Consider the following 24,022-nt stretch of genomic DNA (forward strand, 5'->3'; position numbering starts at 1 on the left):
CTACCCCCATTGCCTTTAATTTTCAGTTTCCACACTGCTGCCAGACACAGAGCAACTGCAGAGCTCTTCTTCAAGGAAACCGGGCTTCCCTTGCACATTTATTTCTCACATATTGGTGAGAAGTGTGTCTTCTGGTCCTTCCCCGTGTGGCAAGGCTAGCATTTGCAATTGGCACCTGGTGGGCCACCTTTTGTCAATGTTTCATCCAACCAACTAAATAAACTGGACTGACGTTGCCTCTCTGTTTGGGCTGGCGACAAATGTGTCCTTTTCACTCGATCTGCCTGTGATTCCCCACACAGCTCCTGAGATGGGCGTGGCCTTCCAAGATGTCAATCTGCTGACAGCAGACATCAGGAAGCTAGACTCCACCCCTGAAACCTGACTCCTTGCCTCATTTGAGAGGCTTCTCCTCAATAAAAGGGTTCAGCAGCTGCTCTGTGCTCTCCTCTTGCCTGCCTTGCCCACCTTGTGAGAGATGTGGCTGAGAAGTAGTCACTGAACCCAAAGAAAAGGTACTTTCCGTGTCTGTGTCTTTATTTAGTCCCCAAATTCACTTGGAGTGACCCTGACCAGTTTAGTTGTGTGTCGTGACACAACATGAAAGGTAGAATCTCTGCTTGTGGCCTGTGTCAACCCATTCTGCCTGAGCCAACTCTGTGTCCTTCTCACCATCATCCCACGCTCTTCATATCCATTCTCACACGTATTCCTGAGATGTTTATTTTTATATATTAGAAAAAATCAAGTAGTCCTTTTGGAGTGTAGCAAAGCTCCTCCTGGGTTATTCTTTGGGTTGAACCGTTAGGCACTTCCTGGGACCAATGTCTAGTGATAGGTCCAGAAGACAAGTGAGGTGGAGGAGGTGGGTTCTGAGGAACCTTGGAAGACAACTGTCTCTGAGGACGTCATTATGGTTCATTAGGCAATGTAAGGCTAACTCCTCAGGTGTGGGTGGAGAGCTTGCTATTGCTGGCAAAGAGACCCATCAGAATTTAGGGACTCTTGCCAGGTGGTGGCACAGGCTTGTAATCCCAGCAACTCTGGAGGCTGAGGCTGGAGGATTGCAAGTTCAAAGCCAGACCCAGTAACTTGGTGAGGCCCTGAGCAATTTAGTGTGACCCTGATCAAAATAAAGTATAAAGCCAGGTGCAGTGGCACATGCCTGTAATTCCCAGCATCTCAGGAGGCTGAGGATGGCAAGTTCAAAGCCAGCCTCAGCAAAAGTGAGGCCCTAAGCAACTCAGTGAGACCCTGTCTCTAAATAAAATACAAAACATAGGGCTGGGGATGTAGCTCAGTTATTAAGTGCCCCTGAGTTCAATCCCTGGAACTGAGAAAAAAAGGAATGGTGGAATTTAGGGACTCAATGCATCCAGTTTCATCAGTCTTTCTATACGTCCAACTTCCAATTTTAAGGATCCCATTTCTTCCCAATTGAGGCCCTCACAGCAGACACCTCGTAAACTTTGGAGGTCAGTTTGCATTGTAATGACAGTCACTAGCAGAATGAGATTCTAGGTTTGATTTTCAGCAATCTCAGCTCTGCAGCTAAAAGAAATAAGGGTATTTTTCAACCAGAAATATCAGGTTATCTAGGTAGTGATTGAGCTGGGAATTGGAATCCCTGAGCTCATTTTTATCATTTTCTACTTTGTCCGGCAACATTAGGAGCAACCAGACAACCTCATTATCTTGTTAGTTGGACAGAAATACTTGAAAGTATCATATACCTGGTTACCTGTAACCCTGTCCCTTATAGGAATTTGATTAGGAGTATGAATGGTGATATCTGCATGTTTCTATTGCCACATCAGGCCATAGACTATCAGTGCTTTTTTTTTTTTTTTTAATTACTGGAAGAACAGTCAATAGTATCTTTTTTTAATATTTATTTTTTAGTTTTAGGTGGACACAATATTTTTATTTTTTATTTTTATTTGGTACTGAGGATTGAACCCAGTGCCACATGCATGCTAGGTTCAATCTCCATTACCAAATAAATAAGTAAATAACGTGAGTACTCAGGGTCTTTTGCATTTCCATGTGAATTTTAGGATCAGGTTGACCTTTTCTGACACACATAAAAAATTCTAGTTGGAATTATGGATAAGGTTTGAAATGAATCTGTGGATCAAATTGGGAATAGTACTGCTATTTTCACAAGATTATGTTCTCCAATCCAGGAATACTAGAGGTCTTTCCATTTATTTAAGTCTTATTTAATTTGCTTAAAAATATTTTATAATTTTCAATGTACTAATCTTATATATTTTTAAACTTATTCCTATTCTTGTTGATGTTATTTTAAATGGAATCACTTTTTAATTTCATTTTAAGATTTTCATTGCAATGTATAGAAATATCACTGACTTTTGTATACTGATCTTGCATCCTACAACTTTGCTGAACTCCTTATTAGCTCTATTTTTTTTTGTCTGTGTGTACCCCTTAGGTATATATATGCATGTATGATCATGTCATCTGTAAATCGAGTTGTTTCACTTCTCAACCAATGTAAATGACCTTCCTTCTGCCTTTCCTTTCCTTTCCTTTCCGTTTCTTTCTTCCTTCTTTTCTCTTTTCTTTACTTTTGTCTGAATGATCTTTCTAGAACCACTAACACATTGTTGAATAGAAATGGCAAGAATGTTTGGAGAGGTCAGTGTCTTCATATTAAAGCTTTAATTGATTGAACGAGGCCCACTCACATTATGATTATAATTTGTTCTTTTTTAAAAATATATTTTTAGTTGTTGATGGACACAATACCTTTATTTTGTTTATTTCTGTGTGGTGCCAGGGATCGAACCCCAGTGCCTCACGCATGCTAGGCAAGGGCTCTACCACTGAGCCACAACCCTGGCCCCTCAATTTGTTCTTGATGGTTTTCAGTCTTCAACCATTAAGTATGGCATTAGCCATGGGTTGGTTGATTTGTTTGCTTGTTTTTGCTTTTTTTTGGGGGGGGGGTTGCCGGCTCTTCTTTTTTTTTTTTTTTAATATTTATTTATTTTTTTAAGTTATCGGCAGACACAACATCTTTTGTTGGAATGTGGTGCTGAGGATTGAACCCGGGCCGCACGCATGCCAGACGAGCGCGCTACCACTTGAGCCACATCCCAGCTTGTTTTTTTATTGGGGATGGAACCCAGGGCTTCACACATGCTAGGAGGATACTCTGCCATTCAACCACACCCCAGCCCAGCTTGGGATTTTCATACATGCCTCTTATCAGGCTGAGAAGTTCCTTTTTATTTATTCCTCATTTACTGTTTTTATCACAAAAGGATATTAAGACTTTTTCTTTTTCTAGGGCTATTGGGACAATCATTTTCGCCCTTTATTTTATTAACATGATTTGTTATATTGCTTGATTTTTATATTTTGAATCAACTTGACATTCCTGGGATAAATCCCAATTGGTCATAGTGTAATATTATTATATGATGTTGAATTTTATTTTACAGTATTTTTCTGGGAGTTTTTTCAGCTGTGTTTATCAAGACTACTAGTCTGGAGTTTTCTTTCCTTGTGATGCATTTGACTGGCTTTGGATGATACTATACTCATAGGAAGAGTTAGTAAGTGGTCTTTTCTCTTCACTATTCATTTGCTTGTTTGGAGAGTGTGTGAATTGGTGTTAATTCTTTAAATGGTGGTAGAATAAATGGGTGAAACCATTAGCCCCTGGACTTCCCTTTGTTGGAATTTTAAAATTTTTTGATTATTGACTATTAAGTTTTTATTTATTTATGTATTTTGGCAATGGGGATTGAATCCAGGGGTATTTAATCACTGAGCCACATCCCCAACCCTTTGTTTTTTAATTTTTTTAGTTGTAGTTGGACACAATGCCTTTCTTTTATTTTTTAAAAAATGTTTGGTATTGATTTTTTAGTTTTAGGTGGACACAATATCTTTATTTATTTGTATGTGGTGCTGAGGATCGAACCTAGTGCCTCATGCATGCTAGGCAAGCACTGTACCACTGAGCCACAACCCCAACCCATTTATGTGGTGCTAAGGATCTAACCCAGCGCCTCGCATGTGCTAGGTAGCGCTCTACTGCTGAGCCACAGCCACAGCCACAGCACCCTCCAACCCTTTTTTATATTTTATTTAGAGACAAGTTCCCGCTGAGTTGCTTAGAGACTCTCTAAGTTACTGAGGCTGGCTTCGAACTCACGATCCTCCTGCCTCAGCCTCCCAAGCCATTGGGATTACAGGTGTGCACCACAGTGCCTGGCTCTTCTTTTTCAGTACAGGGGATTGAACCCAGGGGTGCTCTGTCACTAAGCTACATCCCCAGCCCTTTTTATACATCTGAGTCAGGGTCTTGCTAAGTTGCTGAGGTTGGCCTGGAACTTGCAGTCCTTCTGCCTCAGCCACCTGAATTTTTGGGAATACAGAAGTGCACCACCACATTAGGCCCTTGTCAGGTGTTTTTGTTTTGTTTCTTCTTTAATCTGTTTTAGCAGTTTATGTGTTTCCAGAAATCTGTCAGTTTCAGGTAATCATCTACTTTCCTGCGTCCATTGCTCACACCATTTCCTTATAATCGCTCGTATTTCTGTAGAGTCAGTACCGTTGTCCTCTCTTTCATTTCTGATTTTAATTTGAAACTTCTTTTTCTTGTCAGTCTAACAAAAGGTTGGTCAATTTTCTTGACTTTTTCTAAGAAACAACTTTTAGTTTTGTTGACTTTTCTGTGTTGTTTTTCTCCTCCTCATTTCATTTCTCTCTGCTCTAATCTTTCTTATTTCCATATCTCTTCTTGCTCTGGGTTTTATTTCTTCTTCCACTTTGTTAATGAAGCTTAAATTGTTCGTGTGAGATGTTCTGTGTATGTTGTTGTTGTTGTCTTGTTTTTTAGTACTCGGAATTAAACTCGGAGGTGCTTCCCCCCTGAGATATGTCCCCAGCCCTTTTCATTTATTTTTTTATTCTGAGACAAGGTCTTGCTAAGTTGCCCATGCTGGCCTCAAACTTGTGGTTCTAGGATTACAGGCATGCGCCAATGAATTCAGCTTTTCTGTTTTAATGTAGACATTTATAACTACAGATTTCCCTCTAAACTCTTCTTTTGCTGCATACCATAAATTTTGGAATGGTTTGCTGTTGTTTTCAAAGCACTTTCTAATTTCCTTTGCAATTTTTTTTTCTTAAATCCTTTGGACATTTAGGAGCATATTGATGTGGATTTTCTTTTTAGTATATGTGCTGCTGAAGTGAGCACATGGATTTTCTTTTTTTAATATATTTTTTAGTTGAACACATACCTTTATTTATTTATTTTTATGTGGTGCTGAAGATCAAACCCAGGGCCTTGCATGTGCTAGGCGAGTGCTCTACCGCTGAGCCACAACCCCAGTCCAATAAATGGATTTTCTAAACCTGTTTCTGTTATTGATTTCTAATTTCATGCCTTTGTGTTCAAATTTTATGATTTCAAGCTTTTAAAATTTACTGAAGCTGGGTGTGGCGATACGTGCCTGTAATCTCAGCAACTTAGAAGGCTTAGACAGAAGGATCACAAGTTTGAGGCCAGTCTGAGCAGCTTGGAAAGACCCTTTCTCAGAATAAAAATTAAAAAGGATGTTTGGGGGAGTGTGGCTCAGTGGTAGAGCATCCCTGGGTTCAATCCCCAGTATAGAGGGGGTGGGAAGGAGAAGAAAAAGAAAAAGAAAGATAAGTGCTAAAGTTTCTTACAATTATTGTTTATGCCTCCTTTCAATTATTACTTTCTTTTTTAAATATTTCTTTTTTAGGTGTAGATGGACACAACACAATGTGTTTATTTTTATGTGGTGCTGAGGATCCAACCCGGGTCCTGCCCATGCTAGGCGAGCATTCTACTGCTGAGCCACAATCCCAGTCCCAATTATTACTTTCTGCTTCATATATCCTGGGGCTCTGTTAGGTGCAGATATGTTTATAATATCTTCCTGATAGATTGAAACTCATGTCATTATATAGTTTTTAAATCTATTTTGTCTGGTATCAGTATTTGCATAGAACATCTTTTTCTATCCATTTACTTTGTTTTCTTTTTCTTTTTTCTTTTGGTGCTGGGGATTGAACCCAGGGCCTTGTGCATGAGGAGAGCACTCTACAAACTGAGCTATATCCCCAGCCCTATCCATCTACTTTTAACCTACTTTTTGAAGCTAAAGTGAGACTCTTTTAGATAGCATACAGGTGGATTATTGTTTTAAAACTCATTCTAATGATCTCTGCATATTAAGTGGCGAGTTTAATCCATTTTCATCTAATATAATTACTGATGAGGATTTATTTATGTTGTTCTTATTTTTCTAGGCATCTAGTCTTTTTTGTTCAATTCTTCCATTACTTCCTTCGTTTTAAATATGTACATATATATATTCTAGTGTGCCTTCATAATATCATTTTGTAAATGAGAATATACATAGAAAAAAAAATGGATATCCTTAGAAGTGGAGTTGCTGGTCAAAGTGGGAGAAGTGTGTGCAATTAGAACCCTAAAAGCTAACACCAGAATGATCTTTAATTCTCCTACTACTTTTTTTCCTAAGAGGGCTTTACATTTCATCGATACCATCTGCTGGTTTGTCAGGAGTTCTGCTTAAACTGTGTTTTTCTGAGGAAGGGGATCTAAGTTCATATTCCATATTCCCACAGTTTAGGTAGGGCACAGTTGAAACCCCTCAAAATGTGAAGGAAGGGCTGGGTTTGGAACTCATTGGTAGAGGACTTTCCTAGCACATATGAGGCACTGGGTTCAATCCTTAGCATCACATAAAAATAAATAAATAAAGGTATTGTGTCCATTTACAACCAATAAAATATTTTTTAAAATGTGAAGGAAAATGAAGCCTCTTTTCCTGTCATGATAAATAGGAAAACTTGAAAAATGAGGAACTGTGGTAAGATTGGGAACTTTTAACTCAGTTGTGTATGCCAGGAGTCCCGTGGGCTAGCTCCAAGTATTCAGAAAGTTCCAGAATCTTGGGAAAGAAAGGGAAGTACGTATGTTCTCCAAAGTCAGTTTACCAAAGAGGAATCTGAATTCTGGAGTTGCAAGATAAAGACCCATAAACCAGTAGCTGACCCTGGATTTAAATTATCTCTGAACCTTTAACTGAGCACCTATTTATTTTTATTTTTTTTAGTTGTAGATGGACACAATACCTTCATTGTATTAATTATTTTTATGTGGTGCTGAAGATTGAATTAAATTAATTCAGTGCCTCACACATGCCAGGCAAGTGCTCTACCACTGAGCCACAACCTCAGCCCAAGTGCCTATTTTGTGTAGCATTATTCTCCCTATTGGAAAGACCTGTATGAAGAAGGTAAAACCCTGGCCTTAATGAATCTTTTAAAATAAATAATAAAATAAGTAATAATTAAGGAGTGAATACTGGCTCATTTGTTCCTTATCCACCATATGGTCATTATTTCCCAATCTCAACCAAGGAAACTCTAGGTTCAAAGAGGCGAATCACGTCTTGTGTACAGGGATTTCATCCCAGGCATATGTGCCCAATCACTTTACTATATACTGCTTCTGAACAATCATTAGAGCAACAATAATAAAAAAGAGTAATAAGTCTCAGGGTCCTCAGGCATAGGGCCAACCACCATCTTGGCATTCCAGGGTCAGTGCTAAGACTGTCCCACTCCCCACTCATCTATTCAACAAATGCACACTGAGCATCTACTATGTGCCATGTAATCTCCTTTTTTTCAGGTGCAGAAACTGAGGCTGCAGTTGTGGCTCAGTGGTAGCACACTTACCTAGCATGTGTGAGGCACTGGGTTGGATTCTCAGCACTGCATATAAATAAATAAAATAAAGGTCCATCAACAACTTTAAAACATATATATTATATATATATTATATATTATATGTACACATAATATATATATTATATATTATATGTACATAATATATATATATATATATATATATATATATATATATATATATNNNGCCGGACAGCTCGACGCGCAGGTGAGCGGCACATGGCGGCGCCGGAAGCCCGGGTCGGGCGTCGGCGTCCCGGACCTGCCTCAGCTCCCCCACTCCGGCCGGGCCTGACCTGACCGGTCCCAGGTCCCCAACTCTGGCCGGGCCCGGCCTGATCTGCCCGGTGTCTCTCATACCCGCCAAGCCTGGAGTAACCTGTTCCGGTCCCCCACTTCGGCCGCATTCCAGCTGACTTGCCCCGTTTCTCCACTGCAGCCAGACCAGGGCTGACCTGCCGTGGGTCCCTCACCCGCCTCTTCCGCGATCTGCTTCAGTCCGCCGATACGGCTAAGTCTGGTTCTTGCTCGGGCCAGATCTTAGGTGACCTGCCCTTAGTCCCCTTCCGGGTGTGTCTAGGATGACCTGTCCTAGGTCTGCCCCTGGCATAACCCAAGTTTCTCACGCTGGGACCGTGGCCTGCTCTAGCCAGGTCCGGGGGGTTCTGCGCGGGTCTCCTTGTGGTAGGTCCAACCGCCCTGTCCCAGTGTCTGTGGTCGCAGTGGTCTGGCTAGACCGCCCCCTGGCCCCCACCACATTCCCCGCTCCGCCATTCAGGCGCGCTAAGTTGTGCGAGTTTAAATTTCCCGGGGTTCAGGGACCCTGGAAGCGGAGGGTCTAGGCTCCCCGAACAGAGACAGAATGTGTGACTCGCGTGCACGAACCACACACTCGCCGACTCTTGAGATTATTCAAGAGGTCGGTTACGTTTTGTTTTTCCTCCTTGCACTGCTTGTTGCTGAAACTGACCTGTTACATAACTCCACAGCCCTGCCTTGGAAAAGTTGTGTTTGAGTTTTGTTTCTCCAATAGCAGTGATAGTGGGTTTTATATAAAGGAGTGTGCCACGTCGGAAACTAATTTTTAATGATGTGAATGTTTAGCGAAGACTGCTTAGGTGTTTTAAATTGGGGTTGAGATTGTGAGAATATCAAGTGTGCACTTCCTGGGTCTTAGTACCTGGTTGGAATGCGGGGTGAGGGTGGGTAGGGTGGGGTGGTTGGTGTCTTGAGCTGGGGTCCTGGAGAATATGGTTACCACCTTCTGGATCTCAGATTGCCTTCACCCACTGCTTGTTTTTGTGCCTGGCACCTCCCTCAGGTTTATTTTCCTGAGTCCTCCACTAGGGAGGAGCTACAGGGCTCAGCTTGTCACAGGTGTCCCTGGGCACATCCTTGTGCTCCAGGGCTGGGGGAACCACCCCATCCTCAGCCAGAGTAAGCTCAGACACTGTTATTGGGGGTGGGGGGAATCTGTGCTAATGACTGAATCACCCCTGTGGGTAGACCACCCACTTGGGCATTCTTTTAGTCCCCTGATAGGAGGCAAAAACATTTGACTCATTTTAACCCCAGATTCCTTAAAATAGAAAGCCTGCTGGCTTGGGGCATCAGAAGAACAGGTGTGCATGTATAGGTTTTTTTTTTTTTTTCCTTTTTCAGTTTTGTTTACATTTGGTGAAGGGAGGTAGGGAGAGGGGAGAGTTTGCATGGAGAAGTGAGCTGAGCTGGGTAAAGCCTCACCTCCTTTTAGTTTCCCTGCTTTGTGGATCTCTGCTTCTCCAGCTATAAAAACTGGAGGTGACAGTTATATTTTTATTCCTTTTACTTATAAGGGCAGTCTGGATCCATGTGTAAATTGTCCAGACAGTTGTGTCTGTAAATTGAGTCCATGTGTCAAGAAGGCTTGGGGTAAAGATCTCATGGTCTGGCAGCAAACAGTGGTGGGGCAGCTGAGGAGTGCAGAAAGGGGTGAAAGATAATCATCTTATAACTGTAGCTAGTATAAGACAACAAACCTGCAACAGCTTTGAGTTCTGCTGCTGTCTGTTGGCAGTCAGTCATGGGATGTGTCCTCTTTGATTTGAAATGATTGATTTCACTTTCCTGCACCCGAACACTGAACTATATAAAATCAGACCATTAAAATGCATCATCAGAGGTAAACATTGCTGTTGAGCTCATTGGAGTTCTGAAGACGTCAAAGGGTGTGTCTTTCCTTACTTTTAATTAAACTTGATGACCCACCCACCTGTAGCCTAACTTTGGATTCATATTTGATGAAGGGGAATACTTGAAATCTGTTTGTATCACTAGAGGACCCGAATTTTGGGGCAGGAAAGTCTGAATATAATTGGAAAGTAAGAGAAAGTTGACTGTCCCCTGTGCCAGCTTGGTGGCATCAGCTGCTTAAAACATTTGGGAAGGGCTGGGGATGTGGCTCAAGCGGTAGTGTGCTCGCCTGACATGCGTGCGGCCCGGGTTCGCTCCTCAGCACCACATACAAACAAAGATGTTGTGTCCACTAAAAAATAAATATTAATTTAAAAAAAAAAAAAAACATTTGGGAAGATTTTCTTATTTGTCCTCATGAAGTGACTGTGTAACCAGCCATTCACCAGGGGCCACCAGGAAGACTTGAGCTTCTATTCTGCCTTTTGATTTTTTTCCTACTGGATGAGTGTCTGTCAACTGTCAAGGGCAGACATTTTTGTGGCATAGCTATATTGGAATAGAATTCACATACGGTACAATTCACCTGTTGTACATTAACATTTCAGTGAATTTTAGCACGTTCAGAGTTGTGCATCCATCACCCAAATCAATTTTAGAACGTTTTATCACCCCAGAAAGAAATTTGTTTCTCATCCCTTAGTCGCACAATCTTTCCTCCCCTAATCCCAGGCAATCATTTATCTTTAACTTTCTGTCCCTGTAGATTTGCCTTTTTCTGGAAATTTCACAGTAATGGGATCATAAAGTGTGTGGTGTTTTAGATCTGACTTCATGTTTTTTCTTCCTGCCTGTTGTTGAGAATGGAACCCTAGCCTCCAGCATACTAAGGCAAGTGCCCTACTACTGAGTTACAGCCCCTGCCTTGTATCTGGCTTCATTCACATTATTTCATAAATCAATGCTTCATTTATTTATTCTATGTTATGATTGAATAATATTCCATTGTATGGATAGACCACATTTTGTCTATCCATTTGTCTTTTGATGACCATTGAGGCTGTCTCTATCTTTGGCTCTTATGGATGGTTCTGCTGTGATTCTCCAGGATTGCTACAAGTTTCTGTGTGGATGCATTTTTGGTGAGATCACTGGCCCTATGGTACCTGTGCATCTAACCCTTTGAGGAGTCACACTGCTTGCCAGTGTGCTGCCACTCTTTTTTTTTTTTTTTTAATTTTTAATATTTTTTAGTTTTCAGTGGACATACATCTTTATTTTATTTTTCTGTGGTGCTGAGGATCGAACCCAGTGCCCCACGCATGCCAGGTGAGCGCTCTACTGCTTGAGCCACATCCCCAGCCCCAATGTGCTGCCACTCTTGATGTCTGTTCTGCTTGTGCCAGTTTTGCACAGTGGGTTATGGGAATATGCATCCCATTCAGGGTGGAGAGTGGCAGCAGGGGTGACTCCTGTTGAATTGGGAGCTTGTTCAACACTCATTTTGAAGGTTATCAAGGCTCCTGAGATCCAGGGATGAAGAGTGCTCACACATTCTGCCAAATGTCCAGAAGATAAAGGAACAGTTTTCCTTTGAGTATTTTACCCCTTCCTGGGCCTTTCCCCCACTTCTGAAAGGACACTGAAAGGTAATTTCAGAAGTTGTTTGCATGATAGCTAGGGTAACAAACTTTTTGGTCTGTGCACTTCAAGTATTTCCTCTCAACTGTTGGTGATATCAGGTTTCCTCCAAACAATGGAATTATGGTGAAAATGTAAGAGATGGAAACACCGCTCAGTAATAAAGAGGAAGGAACTACTGCTGCACATAGCAACATGATGCATCTCAGAATAATTCCTCTGAGTGGAAGAAGCATTCAGACGAGCGATTTCACTCACAAAATTCTAGAAAGTACCATCTAATCTACAGTAATAGAGAGCATATCAGTGATAGGGAGGATGGAAAGAGGGTAGAGTAGGAACAGGGAATGATAAAGGGCACTAGGAGACTTGAGGGTGATGGCTGTGTTTATTATGTTGAATGTAGTGACAGTTGTGTGTTTATATATGTTGATGTGTGTCAGTTTCTAAAATTATATACTTTCAATATATGCCATTTATCGCATGTCAGTTTTACCTCAGAGGGACTGTTAAAAGAAAAATCCCATAGAGATAGCTGTCTGTGCCCATTTCAGTGTTCCAGTGACCGCCCCCAGGCTGAAAGTGCTGAGACTCTCTTACACTTTTTTATGAGTGGAACAGTTCTACGCTCACCTTCCTGTGACCCAGCAGAGAAATGAGGTGTCTGTCCACATAGGGTGGTTGGAATTTCACAGCAGCTTTGTTCATGGAAGAGTCCTAAGTGGAGAAAGCCCCAAATGGCCATCAACAGGTGAAGGGATAAAGTATGTACGTACATTCAATCGGGGACAAGCCTGCCTGTTGGCTTGGCTGGCTTTTCTTTAGCTCATATCTCCTGAAAATAGTAAGATTTGTGGGAAGGTATATTCCTTTCAGATAGGAACTCAGTGTTTTGGAGCAGATGCTCCAGGTAACCCTGAAGGTGCTGCTTGAGACCTGGGGACCTTGTTCCCTCATCTTTAGATTAGGCCTGTGCCAAGTGCTCCCTCTTTACTCACAGCTTCAACCATCAGCCCACATTCAAGATTTTACTTGTAAGTGCAGGAGCTGCTAATATATATATATATATAAAAATACACCATCTTTTCTCCATTGCATGAGGGACACCATCTAGCAAAAGCTCCCAGCTGGCCTGTTGTCCAGTGAAACTGGCTTCCCTTTTCACCTGCTAAGCTCTTCACATGCAGTTTCTCTGTAGTTCTAGTATTGAGCACATAAAATAGGGTTTTCTTTTCCTCTTCACATGGCAGAATACTTAGGTTAAAAGTTGCTGCCTCATGTTCAAAACTGTGGTGCTGACTTCCTTTTGATGGATGGCTGTGTGGATTTGTCCCAAGGTCCGTGAATAGACCCTCTGCCTGCTGATCTTGTAGCTGATGGTCGTTTCCCATAGTTCCTGGTTTCTTAAGGGTTGTGAGTTGTAAAGTACACAGGTAACTTTGTCCCTTTTGGCTTTACAAACTCTCAGGTATAGCTGTGATTTCAGTGGGCCATGAGAGCATGGGAGACAAGGTGCTGCTTACCTGGAAAGGCTTGGCAGGTGCTTAGTCAGCACTTTTCACCCTTACTTGACTTGCCGTGTTCATTTCCAGATGTTTAGGACTTTTCCAAGAAGCTGAGCCAACAGTACACTTAGGGCGAATGTATGGAACAATTCCTTTTTTCTTCTAACTAATTTCTTTACCCACATTTAGAATGATTAGGGGAGAAGTTAACACTTCATCGTTATTCACAAAAACCAAAGTTTCTTCTCAGTCCAGCCTCCACAAGCAAAAAAATAAAATATGTATTTTTCTCTTTGAAGTCTGACCACTTGCCATGAAATCTTGTTTTAAGGTGTATAAGTCAACACCTTTTAAGTAAATTTATGGAGTTGTGCAGCCATCACGTCATTGCTTACCATTTGATTTCTCTTCACTCCTCCTTTCCTTCCCTCCTCTCTGTTTTGTCCTGCCTGTCTGTATAGCCACTCTTCCACAGCTCCAGTGTCTGTGCATGGTTTCATGGTCTGACTGCCTTGACAGATCTATGCTCATTGGTCAGTGGTCACACGGGAGATATGCCCACCTTGGGGGGTGGGTACCTGCCTCTCAGCCGTTGCGCATCTGTTCATATTTACCTTCATACCCTCCATCCAGCTGCCAGGCCAACCTCTCCCTTTTGACCCTGGACTCCAGCACCCTGCAGGTTACCTTTTCCTGGCCTGCTGTTCTTGGAGGGCTAAGGGCAGTGACACCAGCTGATATAGAATAAGGTCTTGGCCAACTGCTATTTCTTTGTTAGAAAACTGCATGTGCAGGCTGGGGATATAGCTCAGTTGGTAGAGTGCTTGCCTCATGTGTACAAGGCCCTGGGTTCAATCCCCAGCACTGGGGGGAAAAAAACAAAAACAAAAAACCAAGAAAACTGCATGTGCTTCCCTGCTCAGGTGCAATCCTCAGGAGTGAGCTTTGAAACTAAGAGGGTCCTAGAACAGGAAAGTGGTTTGCTCTCAGGGCAGGTCTTCGTGTGTGGTAGTCCTACCTAGATTGGTGTGGGGCTAGCAGGGCTGCAAGGCTGGTGTGCTGGGCTGAGGGGTTCAGGTGGTATCCTGAGCCTCAAACTGCTGAGGGAGCCACAAATGTAATTGAGAGGAAGAGCCCTTAGACTTTGGGGGCCTGGGAAAGCACTGTGGCAAAGAGGTCACTGGACAGCCTCACAAACATGGAGGAGTTGGAAGGGGAGCTGAGACAGAAGAGGCTGGTCAGTCAGGACTGTGTGCACAAGTTACAAGTACACATGAGTGTGTGTGTGTGTGGGGGGGGCTGGGGGGACTGGCGGGGTACCAAGTGTCCCTTCTAGGCGCATGTGCTCAGCATTGGGGTTTTCTCCATGAGGGGCTACAGACTAGAGCAGACCTGAGCTGTTCATGGCTTCCTCTGGGTCTGCCTGCCTCCTGCCCCTGTGTTGAGACAGGTCTCCCTTTTGGCAGGGAGATGCTTCCCTGAGAGGCCTTGAGAGAAGGGAGGGCTCCCCAGGTCAGTGAGTAGTAAGTTGTAGGGGCCATATTCAGATCAGAGGTTCAAGCCAGGGGAAGTTTGTGGTTGTTACCTTGGTGGGGTGCTCTCATTTTATTGGGATGGTCTAGCCTGGCAGAAAAGGGACATGATGTCTGGCTGTGCTCTGTGGAACCCAGAGCCAAGAGGCCAATCTGGCCAGGGAACCAGGGTGATGACTCTGGGCCAGTTCCCAGTGCTGTCTGCAGCTTTGCTCTCATATGTTCACAGCCTTGAACTTTTTTTTTTGCAGGTGGGGGCGGTGGTGGTAGTAACTGGGGATTGAACCCAAGGGTGTTTACCACTGAGCTATATCTGCAGCCCTTTTTATTTGTTTGTTTATTGTTATTATTATTTTTTATTTTGAGACAGGTTTCTCTTAAGTTGCTTAGGGCTTTGCTAAATTGCTGAGGCTGGCTTTGAACTTGCAATCTTCCTACCTCAGCCTCCTGAGTCCCTGGGATTACAGAAGTATACCATTGCTCCTGGTAACCTTGAACTCTTCTTGGGCAGAAAGCTTTCCTCTGAGAGCAGAATTTGACTTCCTTCCATATGTAGGGAGCTACTGGGTCCTAGGATCCCAGGTTGAAAACAGTTCTTTGTGTCTTTGTGTATGCGTTGGTCAAATAGTAGCTTGGGAACTGAATGTCTGAGCCGGGCTTCTGAGGATCCCTTTGTTGCCAGGCCAGCACATCAACATTCAGGTGATTTGGGTTGCCTGTTGGGCTGTGGGTGGCCCTTGCCCCAACCAGGGGAGGCAACTCTCTCAAGCATCAGCAGCTTATAGAGCATAGTAGATGGGCCACAGCAGCCCAGGGAGGTGGCTCTGGTCCTGGGTAGAGGCCAGGGCATTGAGTTACAGCTATACTGAACCTTCTGACAATTGTTGCCTCCTTTTGAGCACTGGATCTGCAGAGCCTGCTGCCTTATCCTCTATATAGAAACATTGAATTCAAATTTTCTAACAGGAGAGAGAATGCAAATCCAGCCTATCTACCTTTTTCCATATTACAGTTGGGAAGATTTTCCTCTCCCTTTTTTTAAAAAATGTTTTTAAAATTGTTGATGGATCTTTATTTATTAATTTATTTATATGTGGTGCTGAGAATCGAACTCAGTGCTACACACATGCTAGGCAGGCGCTCTACCACTGAGCTGCAACCCCAGCCTAATCCTCTCCCCTTTTTTTTTCTCCTCCCCGCCCCCCCCAAGTGTTATTGTACCCTTACTTCTAAGGTCAAGCCATATGAATTGTGATACTTAACCCTTTTTGGTGGGGGGTAAATGAGAATTGAATTCAAAAGAGCACCTGACCACTGAGCCACATCCCCGGCCCTATTATTTTTATTCTCTGTAGAGACAGGGTATCACTGAGTTGCTTAGTGCCTTGCCTTTGCTAAGGCTGGCTTTGAATTTGCAATCCTCCTGCCTCAGCCTCCTGAGCCACTGGGATTTCCAGCTCCACCGCACCCAGCTGATACTCAACCCTTTTGATCTATAATGTACAAGACGTATTTCTGGAAGTAGAGTAGGGCATCTTTATAGCTACATTGCTGTTGTCAGACAAACAGCATTAGTGGTGTGTTTGTCAGTATCATTTGATGTGGGGCTTCCCTTTCTCCACTATCCACTTTTCCCCTTGGTTTCTGTGGAGGTTGGGTCTGGAGATGATCTCTGTCCCTAGGTTCCACTCTCCAGAGCATCCCCTCTACCTTCTTTTCATGCTAGTGAACTCGGGTCCAATCTGAGTGATTTTGTGAGGTGTCCACTTCTCTATTGGGTCCCCTCATCACACCCTAGCTCCTCCACATGGGTGAGGTGGGATTCATCTCAGAGTGGCTAGGGATTCATCCTAGTGCTAGGCAGGCAGGATTAAACTCAAGGTGATCTGGGGGATCTTAGTCTCTGTTGGCCTGGTGGAAGGTTCTTTGACTCTAGGGTAGACTCCAGAACCCTGTGTAGAGCAAGGGTCCTTGGACCTTTTAGATGCCCAGTGCTAAGAGAGAGGAGGGAGGGGCTTTTTTTTTTTTTTTCAGTCAAGAGGGAACATGGAAAGAGGGACCCAGGGACCATCGCTCTGTTGGGCAGGACTATGTAAAGTCACCCTCTTTGTAGGTCAAAAATGGCCAAATCCCAGTGTATTTATGTGGTTCAAACTGGTTGATTTGTCTCCTTTATAGTCTCCTTTAACTGGGTCTTGGATTTAAAAAATGATAAAAAGACATGATTAGAACATTGGGGTTGTCTATGTATATATGCAACTATGTATAGCAAGACCACAATGTCAGAACCACACCAAGTTCCTAAGCAAGGTATGCGTATGTAGATGTAGAAAGCCCTGGTTCTTGTGAAGATAAATCTAAGAGTGGGTAGTAAGAAGGAGGGTTCATGCATGTGGAACATGGTATAGCGTGCATTCAGACAACTAGGATGTGGCTATTTTTCTGTAGGCTTGGAATTTTTCAGGGAGGAAAACAAAAACGCTGGGGAAAGTTCGGGGATTCTCTGCAGCCAGCCACAATGAGGAGGTTGGTGACTTCCGATATATTTTCATTTAAATCCTGAGTTAGAAGAATAGATGATGAATCGCTTTAGTCTCAGCCTTTATGTTTTGAAGAAGACACATTCATTTAGCTAACACTGTTGGGGCCTCTGCTCAGGCTCAAGTCTCTTGTGTGTGCTCCTGCAGAGGGGAGGGAAATGTTTGATGCTGCAGGAACTGGCAGGGCAAGGGTTCCCAGGTGCTGTTTTCTGTATCACTCCACAGGAAAATACAGATCCAAAGGTTACTAAAGATTTTCATATGTAAAAATTTTTGAAACCTCGGGCTAAAGGTGTAACTCAGAGGGAGGGCATTTGCCTAGCATGTGTGAGGTCCTGGGTTCCATCGCCAGTACTGTAAACAACGAATCACTTACAGAACCTGGTCAGGGATTTTAGGAGCTCTTCTAGACTAAAGGTTAGTGGACTTTTTTTCCCCCTCCTTTCCTCCCTCCCTCTCTTTCTTTTCTCTCTCTCTCTCTCTCTCTCTCTCTTTTTTTTTTTTTTTTTTTTTTTTTTGTACTGAGGATGGAACCTAGGGCCTCACACGCACTACCCAGGTTCTCTACTACTGAGCTATATCCCCAACCCTTTTCTTTTATTTGGAAACAGGGTCTCCCTAGGTTGCCCAGGCTAACATCAAATTTGCAATCATCCTGCCTTAACTTTCCAAGGAGCTGGGATTATAGGTGTGTGCCATTGCATGTAGCTTGTGAACATTTTTTTAAAGGACTAAATAGTAAATAGTTTAGGCTTTGGAGACAAGAAGCAAAATTGGTAACTCAACCATTTGAAAATATAAATACTACACTGAAGTTTTGTGGCCAGGCAGCCACAGGCTGGTGCCCATTCTAGACTATGCTTTCAACCTTCTCCCTGTGGCATGTTTCATAATGCCTCCTTCCCTGCCCTGAGGCAAGGCCTCACTCCAGCACTGGCCAGCCATTCTTCAGAAGGCAGGCCTATGGGTGCCCAGGCACACACTGATAGACCCTTCTGACCCTGCTAAGTGGCAGGAGCATCATTACATGGAGAAGGTATGACCAGCTATCAAAATTTTGAACAAAATACAACACTGAAAAAAGCAAACAATGCAATTTAAAAAATGGGTGAAGGAAGCGAGCATGATGGCGCATGCCTGTGATCCCAGCAATGAGAGACCGAGGCAGGAGGATGGCAAATTCAAGGCCAGCCTGGGCAATTTGGCAAAGGCCCTGTCTCAAAAAAAAAGCTCAATGGTAGAGCACACCTGGGTTCAACCCCCAGGACTACCAAAAAATGGGGGAAGAGGGGCAGGGGAGTTGGGGAAGGACTTAAATCAACATTTCTCTCTGAAATAGATAAAAATGGCCAGCAAGCACATGAACAGATGCTGAGCATCACTAACTATGAGGGAAGTGCAAGTCAGAACAATGAGATACCATCTCATACCCATTTGGATGCTTATAAGAAAAAACAGTTATTGGTGAGGATGTGAAGAAATTGGAAACCTTGTGCACTGTTGGTGAGAATGTAGATTGGTGCAGATGTTGTAGAAAATAGTATAATAGTTCCTCTAAAAATTAAACCTGGAATTAGTGTGTGATCCAGCCATTCACTCTAAGAGTGTGTTCAAAAGAATAATTCAAAATATGCAATTTATCCAGTGATTGCCAAAAGAATATTAAAGTGATGGTCAGATAGTGAGATGGTTTTTCAGTTTCTGCACAGTACTTTACAGACAAGTAAAAATATCCACCAGATACACCTTGGCAACATTCAGAATGTCCCTAGGGGATTTCTTGTTGTCCCCCCAACCCCCCACCCCCCGCCCCATGAGAACCCCTGTTCTTATTTCTTATAAATAAATGACTGGTGAGTAGTAGTGGACAGGCTAGGTATCTATTTGGGTCCTGCATGGCCTATGCCACTACAGAATTGGGTTTGGGTTCTGCTTATCTCTCTCTCTTTTTTAAATTTTTATTTATTTTTTAGTTTTAGGTGGACACAATATGTTTATTTTACTTTTATGTGGTGCTGAGGATCCAACCCAGTGCCTCATGTATGCTAGGCGAGCACTCTACCACTGAGCCACAACCCCAGCCCCTGGGTTTGGGTTCTGATAGATGTCACACATTCCTGAGCCAGTAACACTGGGGGAAGGGGTGTGGCTGAGGGATGGGATTTGGGGAGGTGCTGAATGAGGCTCCTCCTTCACTCAGTTGTCTTGTTCCCCTGATGGAGGCTTCCAGGGATGTGAGGTGTCTGCTCCCATCTTAGAGATCAGAAACCTGACACCTTCCCTGGAGGTTCCAGTCAGTCTTCCCTAACCCTGAATTTTGTACCATCACTGTGTTCCATTTTCACTGTGAGATTCCTGCTGTCTGACCTAGCCACCCGTGGGGTTAAGTGGCCTGGAGGGGTTGATGGCAGAGATTGTTGACCTGTGGTTTGTGGTGGTAGTTCCTGGGAGTGGCATTAGGAGCTCTTGCTGCTTTCTGCCAACTGAGTCAGTGTATTCTCTAATGTGACCTCAGTGCCCATGTCCTGTGCAGTTCAAGGATTAGATATTTAAAATCAACCTCTTTGTTTTTTGCTGCTATAATGAATAAAATTAAAGTTATGTCGTGGATGAAAAGGATTCCATTAACATTCCCTTCATGCTTCACAGTCAAGGCTTCCTTGTGGGAAAGGGGAGGGGCCAGTGGTGTAGTTGTTCTGTATCTCCTGGAATGACAGCCAGCATTTCTCTTGCTCAAAGAGCCTTTGCTGTGACTCCAGACCTTCTGGTCTCACATAGTGCACCTGTTCCCAGGGTGGGCCAAAATGAGTTTGTAAAAGTTATCTTGCTTCTATGACCTTCAGTCATGGGAACCAAGTGTTAGCATCCTGGTTTGGGGTCATAGACATGGCTCTGTGGCCAGGCAGGGATCAGACTGCTTGTGCAGGGAAGTGAGTTAGGTGGATGCACCAGAGTCATTTTTTATTGGGTAGGTTTGATAAGGAAGAATAACATGTGAAAAACCCGTTCAGCACAAACTGTCTCAGCAAAGAGCAAACCAGGGCCTCCCTGGAGAGTCGCTATGACTGCTTATTTTGGGAGAGGCCATGGGCCTGGGCCAAGTCCTGGCATCTGTGGCCTCCCTTAGGTAACACTGCCATTCTGCTATAGGTTGGACCTGAGGGCATCCTGCAGAATGGGGCTGTGGACGACAGTGTGGCTAAGACCAGCCAGCTCTTGGCAGAGTTGAACTTCGAAGAAGATGAAGAAGATACCTATTACACAAAGGACCTTCCCATCCATGCCTGCAGGTGGGCACTTGGGGCTGGGACGCTCACCTCCCAGGCATGGGAGCCCTTGTGCTGTGATTGTGGCCTGCAGCACTGTTAATGTTGTCATTAGGAGTAAGGAAGTTGCTCATAAGTCCCTATTACTGGGCAGGAGGGTGGACCAGCATCCTCTGACACCCTGAATTCACCCAGCTGTTGAGGGTTACCCTTCCTTTAGTCTTAGCCCTGTATGCCTTCTAGGACCTGAGATCCCTCTGGTCCCTGCCCACTTGCTTATCAGGAGGATCTTGTCACAGGGGGTGAGCTTTGGGACTGAAGGGTAGGCAGAGTAGCAAGACTCTGTTACAAAGCGATTTTACTGCAGGAGTTTTTAAAAGATCTGCCTCCCTGAAGCTCATGATTCCAGGAAAATTGGGAGCAATAGACCTGTATGTTGACCAAATTTGGAATTCTCATCTCTGGCAGGGCCATCCTTTATATTTGGATTTATCTTGCTTTTTGTTTCTTACACATAAACATGAAGGAATTGAGACCCTAAGAGAGAAGATAATTTGGTGCAGGGCACCTGGCCAGTCAGTTCACATGTGGGCCTGGGCCAAGTTCATCCTGCCTGGCCCTGGGGCACACTGCCCATCAGCGATCTGTGCCCTCTGCTGCAGCCTTTTTGGCTGCATGCAGGTCAGCTTTCTTGGGCAGAGGGTGTATCTTGTTCCCACATAGTGGCTGACACTTTATTTTGGCTCTGTATAATTTATAAACTTTTATGAACACAGTAGTGTACTGCTGTGTGTAGTGATGCTGGAAAATCGTCTTGCAAGTTGCAGGGGAGTAAGCTGCATGGTCCTTTGTCCTTCCTGCTCTCTCCATGGTGTGAGATGGGTGATGGGTGTTTTTCCCCTCCCATTATAATAGTGGGGGAGGTGAGGATAAGGGGAGGCTTCCTAGCCTTAAGTGCATTTTAGTTTGAAATTGACTTTTAACTCTGTATATTAGCAGAACTCTGTGGAGAGCTGGGGATTTTTTGTTTCATTTTGTTTTGTTTTTCTTTATTTTGTTGTTGTTGTTTTGGGTATTGAGGATCTGTGGGTTGAAACCACTTAATCATTGAGCCACATCTCCAGCCCCTTATTTTTTTGAGACAGGGTCTTGCTAAGTTTTGAGATGGTCCTTGAACTTGCAATCCTCCTTCCTCAGCCTCCCACATCACTAGGATTCCAGGCATGTGTTACCATATCCAGCAAGAGCCAGTGTTTTGGATGTGTTGATTTTTCAGAAAACCTAGACCAGGAGTGGGGTAGAGAGCGGGGTCCTTTTAAGTGCTCCTTGCGTGCCATCTGCTGCCAGGCTCAGAAAGGCCCTCCACCTCAGGGTCTGTGCCCAGTTCCCTGGGAGCACACTGCCCTCTGCCGGAGCCTGCAGCTCACTGCCCACAGCGTTGCACTAGTTGGGATTCCTGAAACTTTAGGACAAAAGGGAGGATCTAGAAGCAAGCACTTCTCACCTGGAAGTGGCTCTACAGCTGGTCTGGGTGCCCCCCCCCCCCAATCCCAGAGTGGCCAAGCTCACCTGGCTCTTCCATGTGATCTCAGGTTTGTGAAGCCTGCATTTAACCTGAGTGACTTTCTTGCTAGGCTGGGTTTGAGTGTGTGCTTAATGAAAAACTTAAAAATGTTGTAAGAGGAAGGAATTTTACGTCCTGCCAAATTAAAACCAGAGAACACCCTTCCAGCTTTAACTGTTGATGTTTGGACTCTTTTAGTTACTGCGGAATACACGATCCTGCTTGCGTGGTTTACTGTAATACCAGCAAGAAGTGGTTCTGTAACGGCCGTGGAAATACTTCTGGCAGGTAGATAATCAAACCGTGCATGTGTCTTTAATCAGTGGTGTGCTCAGATTTGTGTGTAAATTATGGAAATGTTGAAGTGAAGCGCAATATAAAATCACGCTAACAAACCTGGTTTTTTTCCTCCTCTGTGACTGGTTTAACTTGAAACAGATGGTAGTGTGTGAATGCCTTAATGTATTTACCCTTGATTTATTCTCTGTGGTTCTTTTTATTATGCAAGTAGGGTTGGCTTAATTCTCATTCCCAGTTTTTATTTCTCTGTTTCTGCAAGATGAGCCGCTGGCACGCCTGTTGGTCTTCCTTACTGGGAGGCTGTTCCCAGGGCGGTCACGGGCAACCAGAGGAGCTGGTTCCTGAGAAGGCTCACTCTGGCCCTGGCTCATCTGAGCAGTCCTGAGGCTAATTCGGGCCAGATCCTGAATCATCGGATTAAATTAAGTTCACTTGACCGTCAGCGCTGGGCTTCCCTTCCTGCTGTTGATCAGCAGCAGCTGTGACTGGGTCCCTTGTTTTGTGTTTGGGATAGGATGAGCATCCTCCCGGCGCTGAGTTTCAGGAGAGTCTAAGATCTTGCCCATGTTCTGGGTCTCCATGCTGGTGGGGATAGCCCAGGGCTCACTCCACTACTGCCAAGAAATGGAGCAAAGTCTGGTGAGGCAGTGCTCCCAGTGCCAGCTAGGCAGTGGGATCTTTTTCTGAGAATCACATTTTGGAGACAGTGACCAAAGCTTGTAGGCAAGCTTATTTTCACAGAGACCTGACACTTCCCATATCAGCAACAGGGATGTGGACAGAAAGATCAGATCTCATGTTATCTCTGAGTTAGTGACTCACTGTGTGGTGTTCTGAGCATGGCAAGGAATGGTCTTCAGATTATCTAAGACATTCATGTCCCTTTTTCAGAGTATTGTGAATAATTCGAGTGTTACTCTGTTGGCATGAGTTCCTCTCATGCAGGAAAAGCAATTAAATAAAACTTTTCTTAGCTGGCAACCCCTGCTTCCAGCCAGCACAGCCAAGAACAGGGAAGCAAGCATAGGGCCTCCAAGAAAAAAAGAAGCCAACCACCATTGTGTGTTCTGTGTGAGTCCTGGCCAGAAATGATGGGGTAGTCATTTATCTTCAGAGAGCTTTGAATGCCATAGGATGAAGAAGGCCCAGGAAAGGCTACAGGACATCACTGTTTCTGGTTAATTGTCTAGTGGTGGCTGCTCCAGGGAAGATTTGGGAGCTTCTGGGATGCCAGAGTGACTGGAGTTGGTTAGATAACCTGAAGAGTTTGGTGGCACCTAGAGAGGGTAAGAAGGTTGGCATTTGAGTTAAAGCTTCTGGTGGAATGGAGAAAGTAGGGGAGCGTTCTGGAGAGAGGAATCATAGCAAGGAAGACCTGGAGGCTGGCTGCATGCTCAGCTCTTATGACCTGCCTGCAGCAGTCAGGAGGAAGGCTCAGAGCAGTGGAAACGCTGGGAGAACCTGAATCAGAACAGTGTACAGGCGCACTGGGGGGCCTCCTGCAACTAGATGAGGCCATTGTGTGTCTGTATGTGGTGACTTAGCAGGGGCCGAGTGAAGTGCAGGCCACTGTTTAGGTGAGCTAGGAGGGCTATCCTGAGCCCCACTCAGGTTTTGGGGGTTTTTGGTGTTTTTTTGTTTTGTTTAAACTATCTGGTTTCTAATATGTTCAGTTATCATATTTCCTGATCTGCAACAAATTTAGGGGCCA

General features: G+C 44.0%; 1 protein-coding gene across 1 annotated transcript in view; it reads left to right on the forward strand.

Moving 5' to 3' along the window:
* Positions 1-7,978: 7,978 nt before the first annotated feature.
* Upf1 (UPF1 RNA helicase and ATPase) overlaps positions 7,979-24,022 on the forward strand; it is a gene marked incomplete at its 5' end in the record, with an annotated part of 32,515 nt that continues 16,471 nt past the window's right edge. Inside the window, 3 exons of the mRNA XM_048795369.1 lie at positions 7,979-7,999; positions 20,332-20,471; positions 22,210-22,299. Coding sequence (XP_048651326.1) covers positions 7,979-7,999; positions 20,332-20,471; positions 22,210-22,299 — 251 coding nt within the window. The remainder of the gene's footprint in view (positions 8,000-20,331; positions 20,472-22,209; positions 22,300-24,022) is intronic.

Source organism: Marmota marmota, unplaced genomic scaffold, assembly GCF_001458135.2.
Source record: "Marmota marmota marmota unplaced genomic scaffold, marMar, whole genome shotgun sequence".
Classification (NCBI taxonomy): domain Eukaryota; kingdom Metazoa; phylum Chordata; class Mammalia; order Rodentia; family Sciuridae; genus Marmota; species Marmota marmota.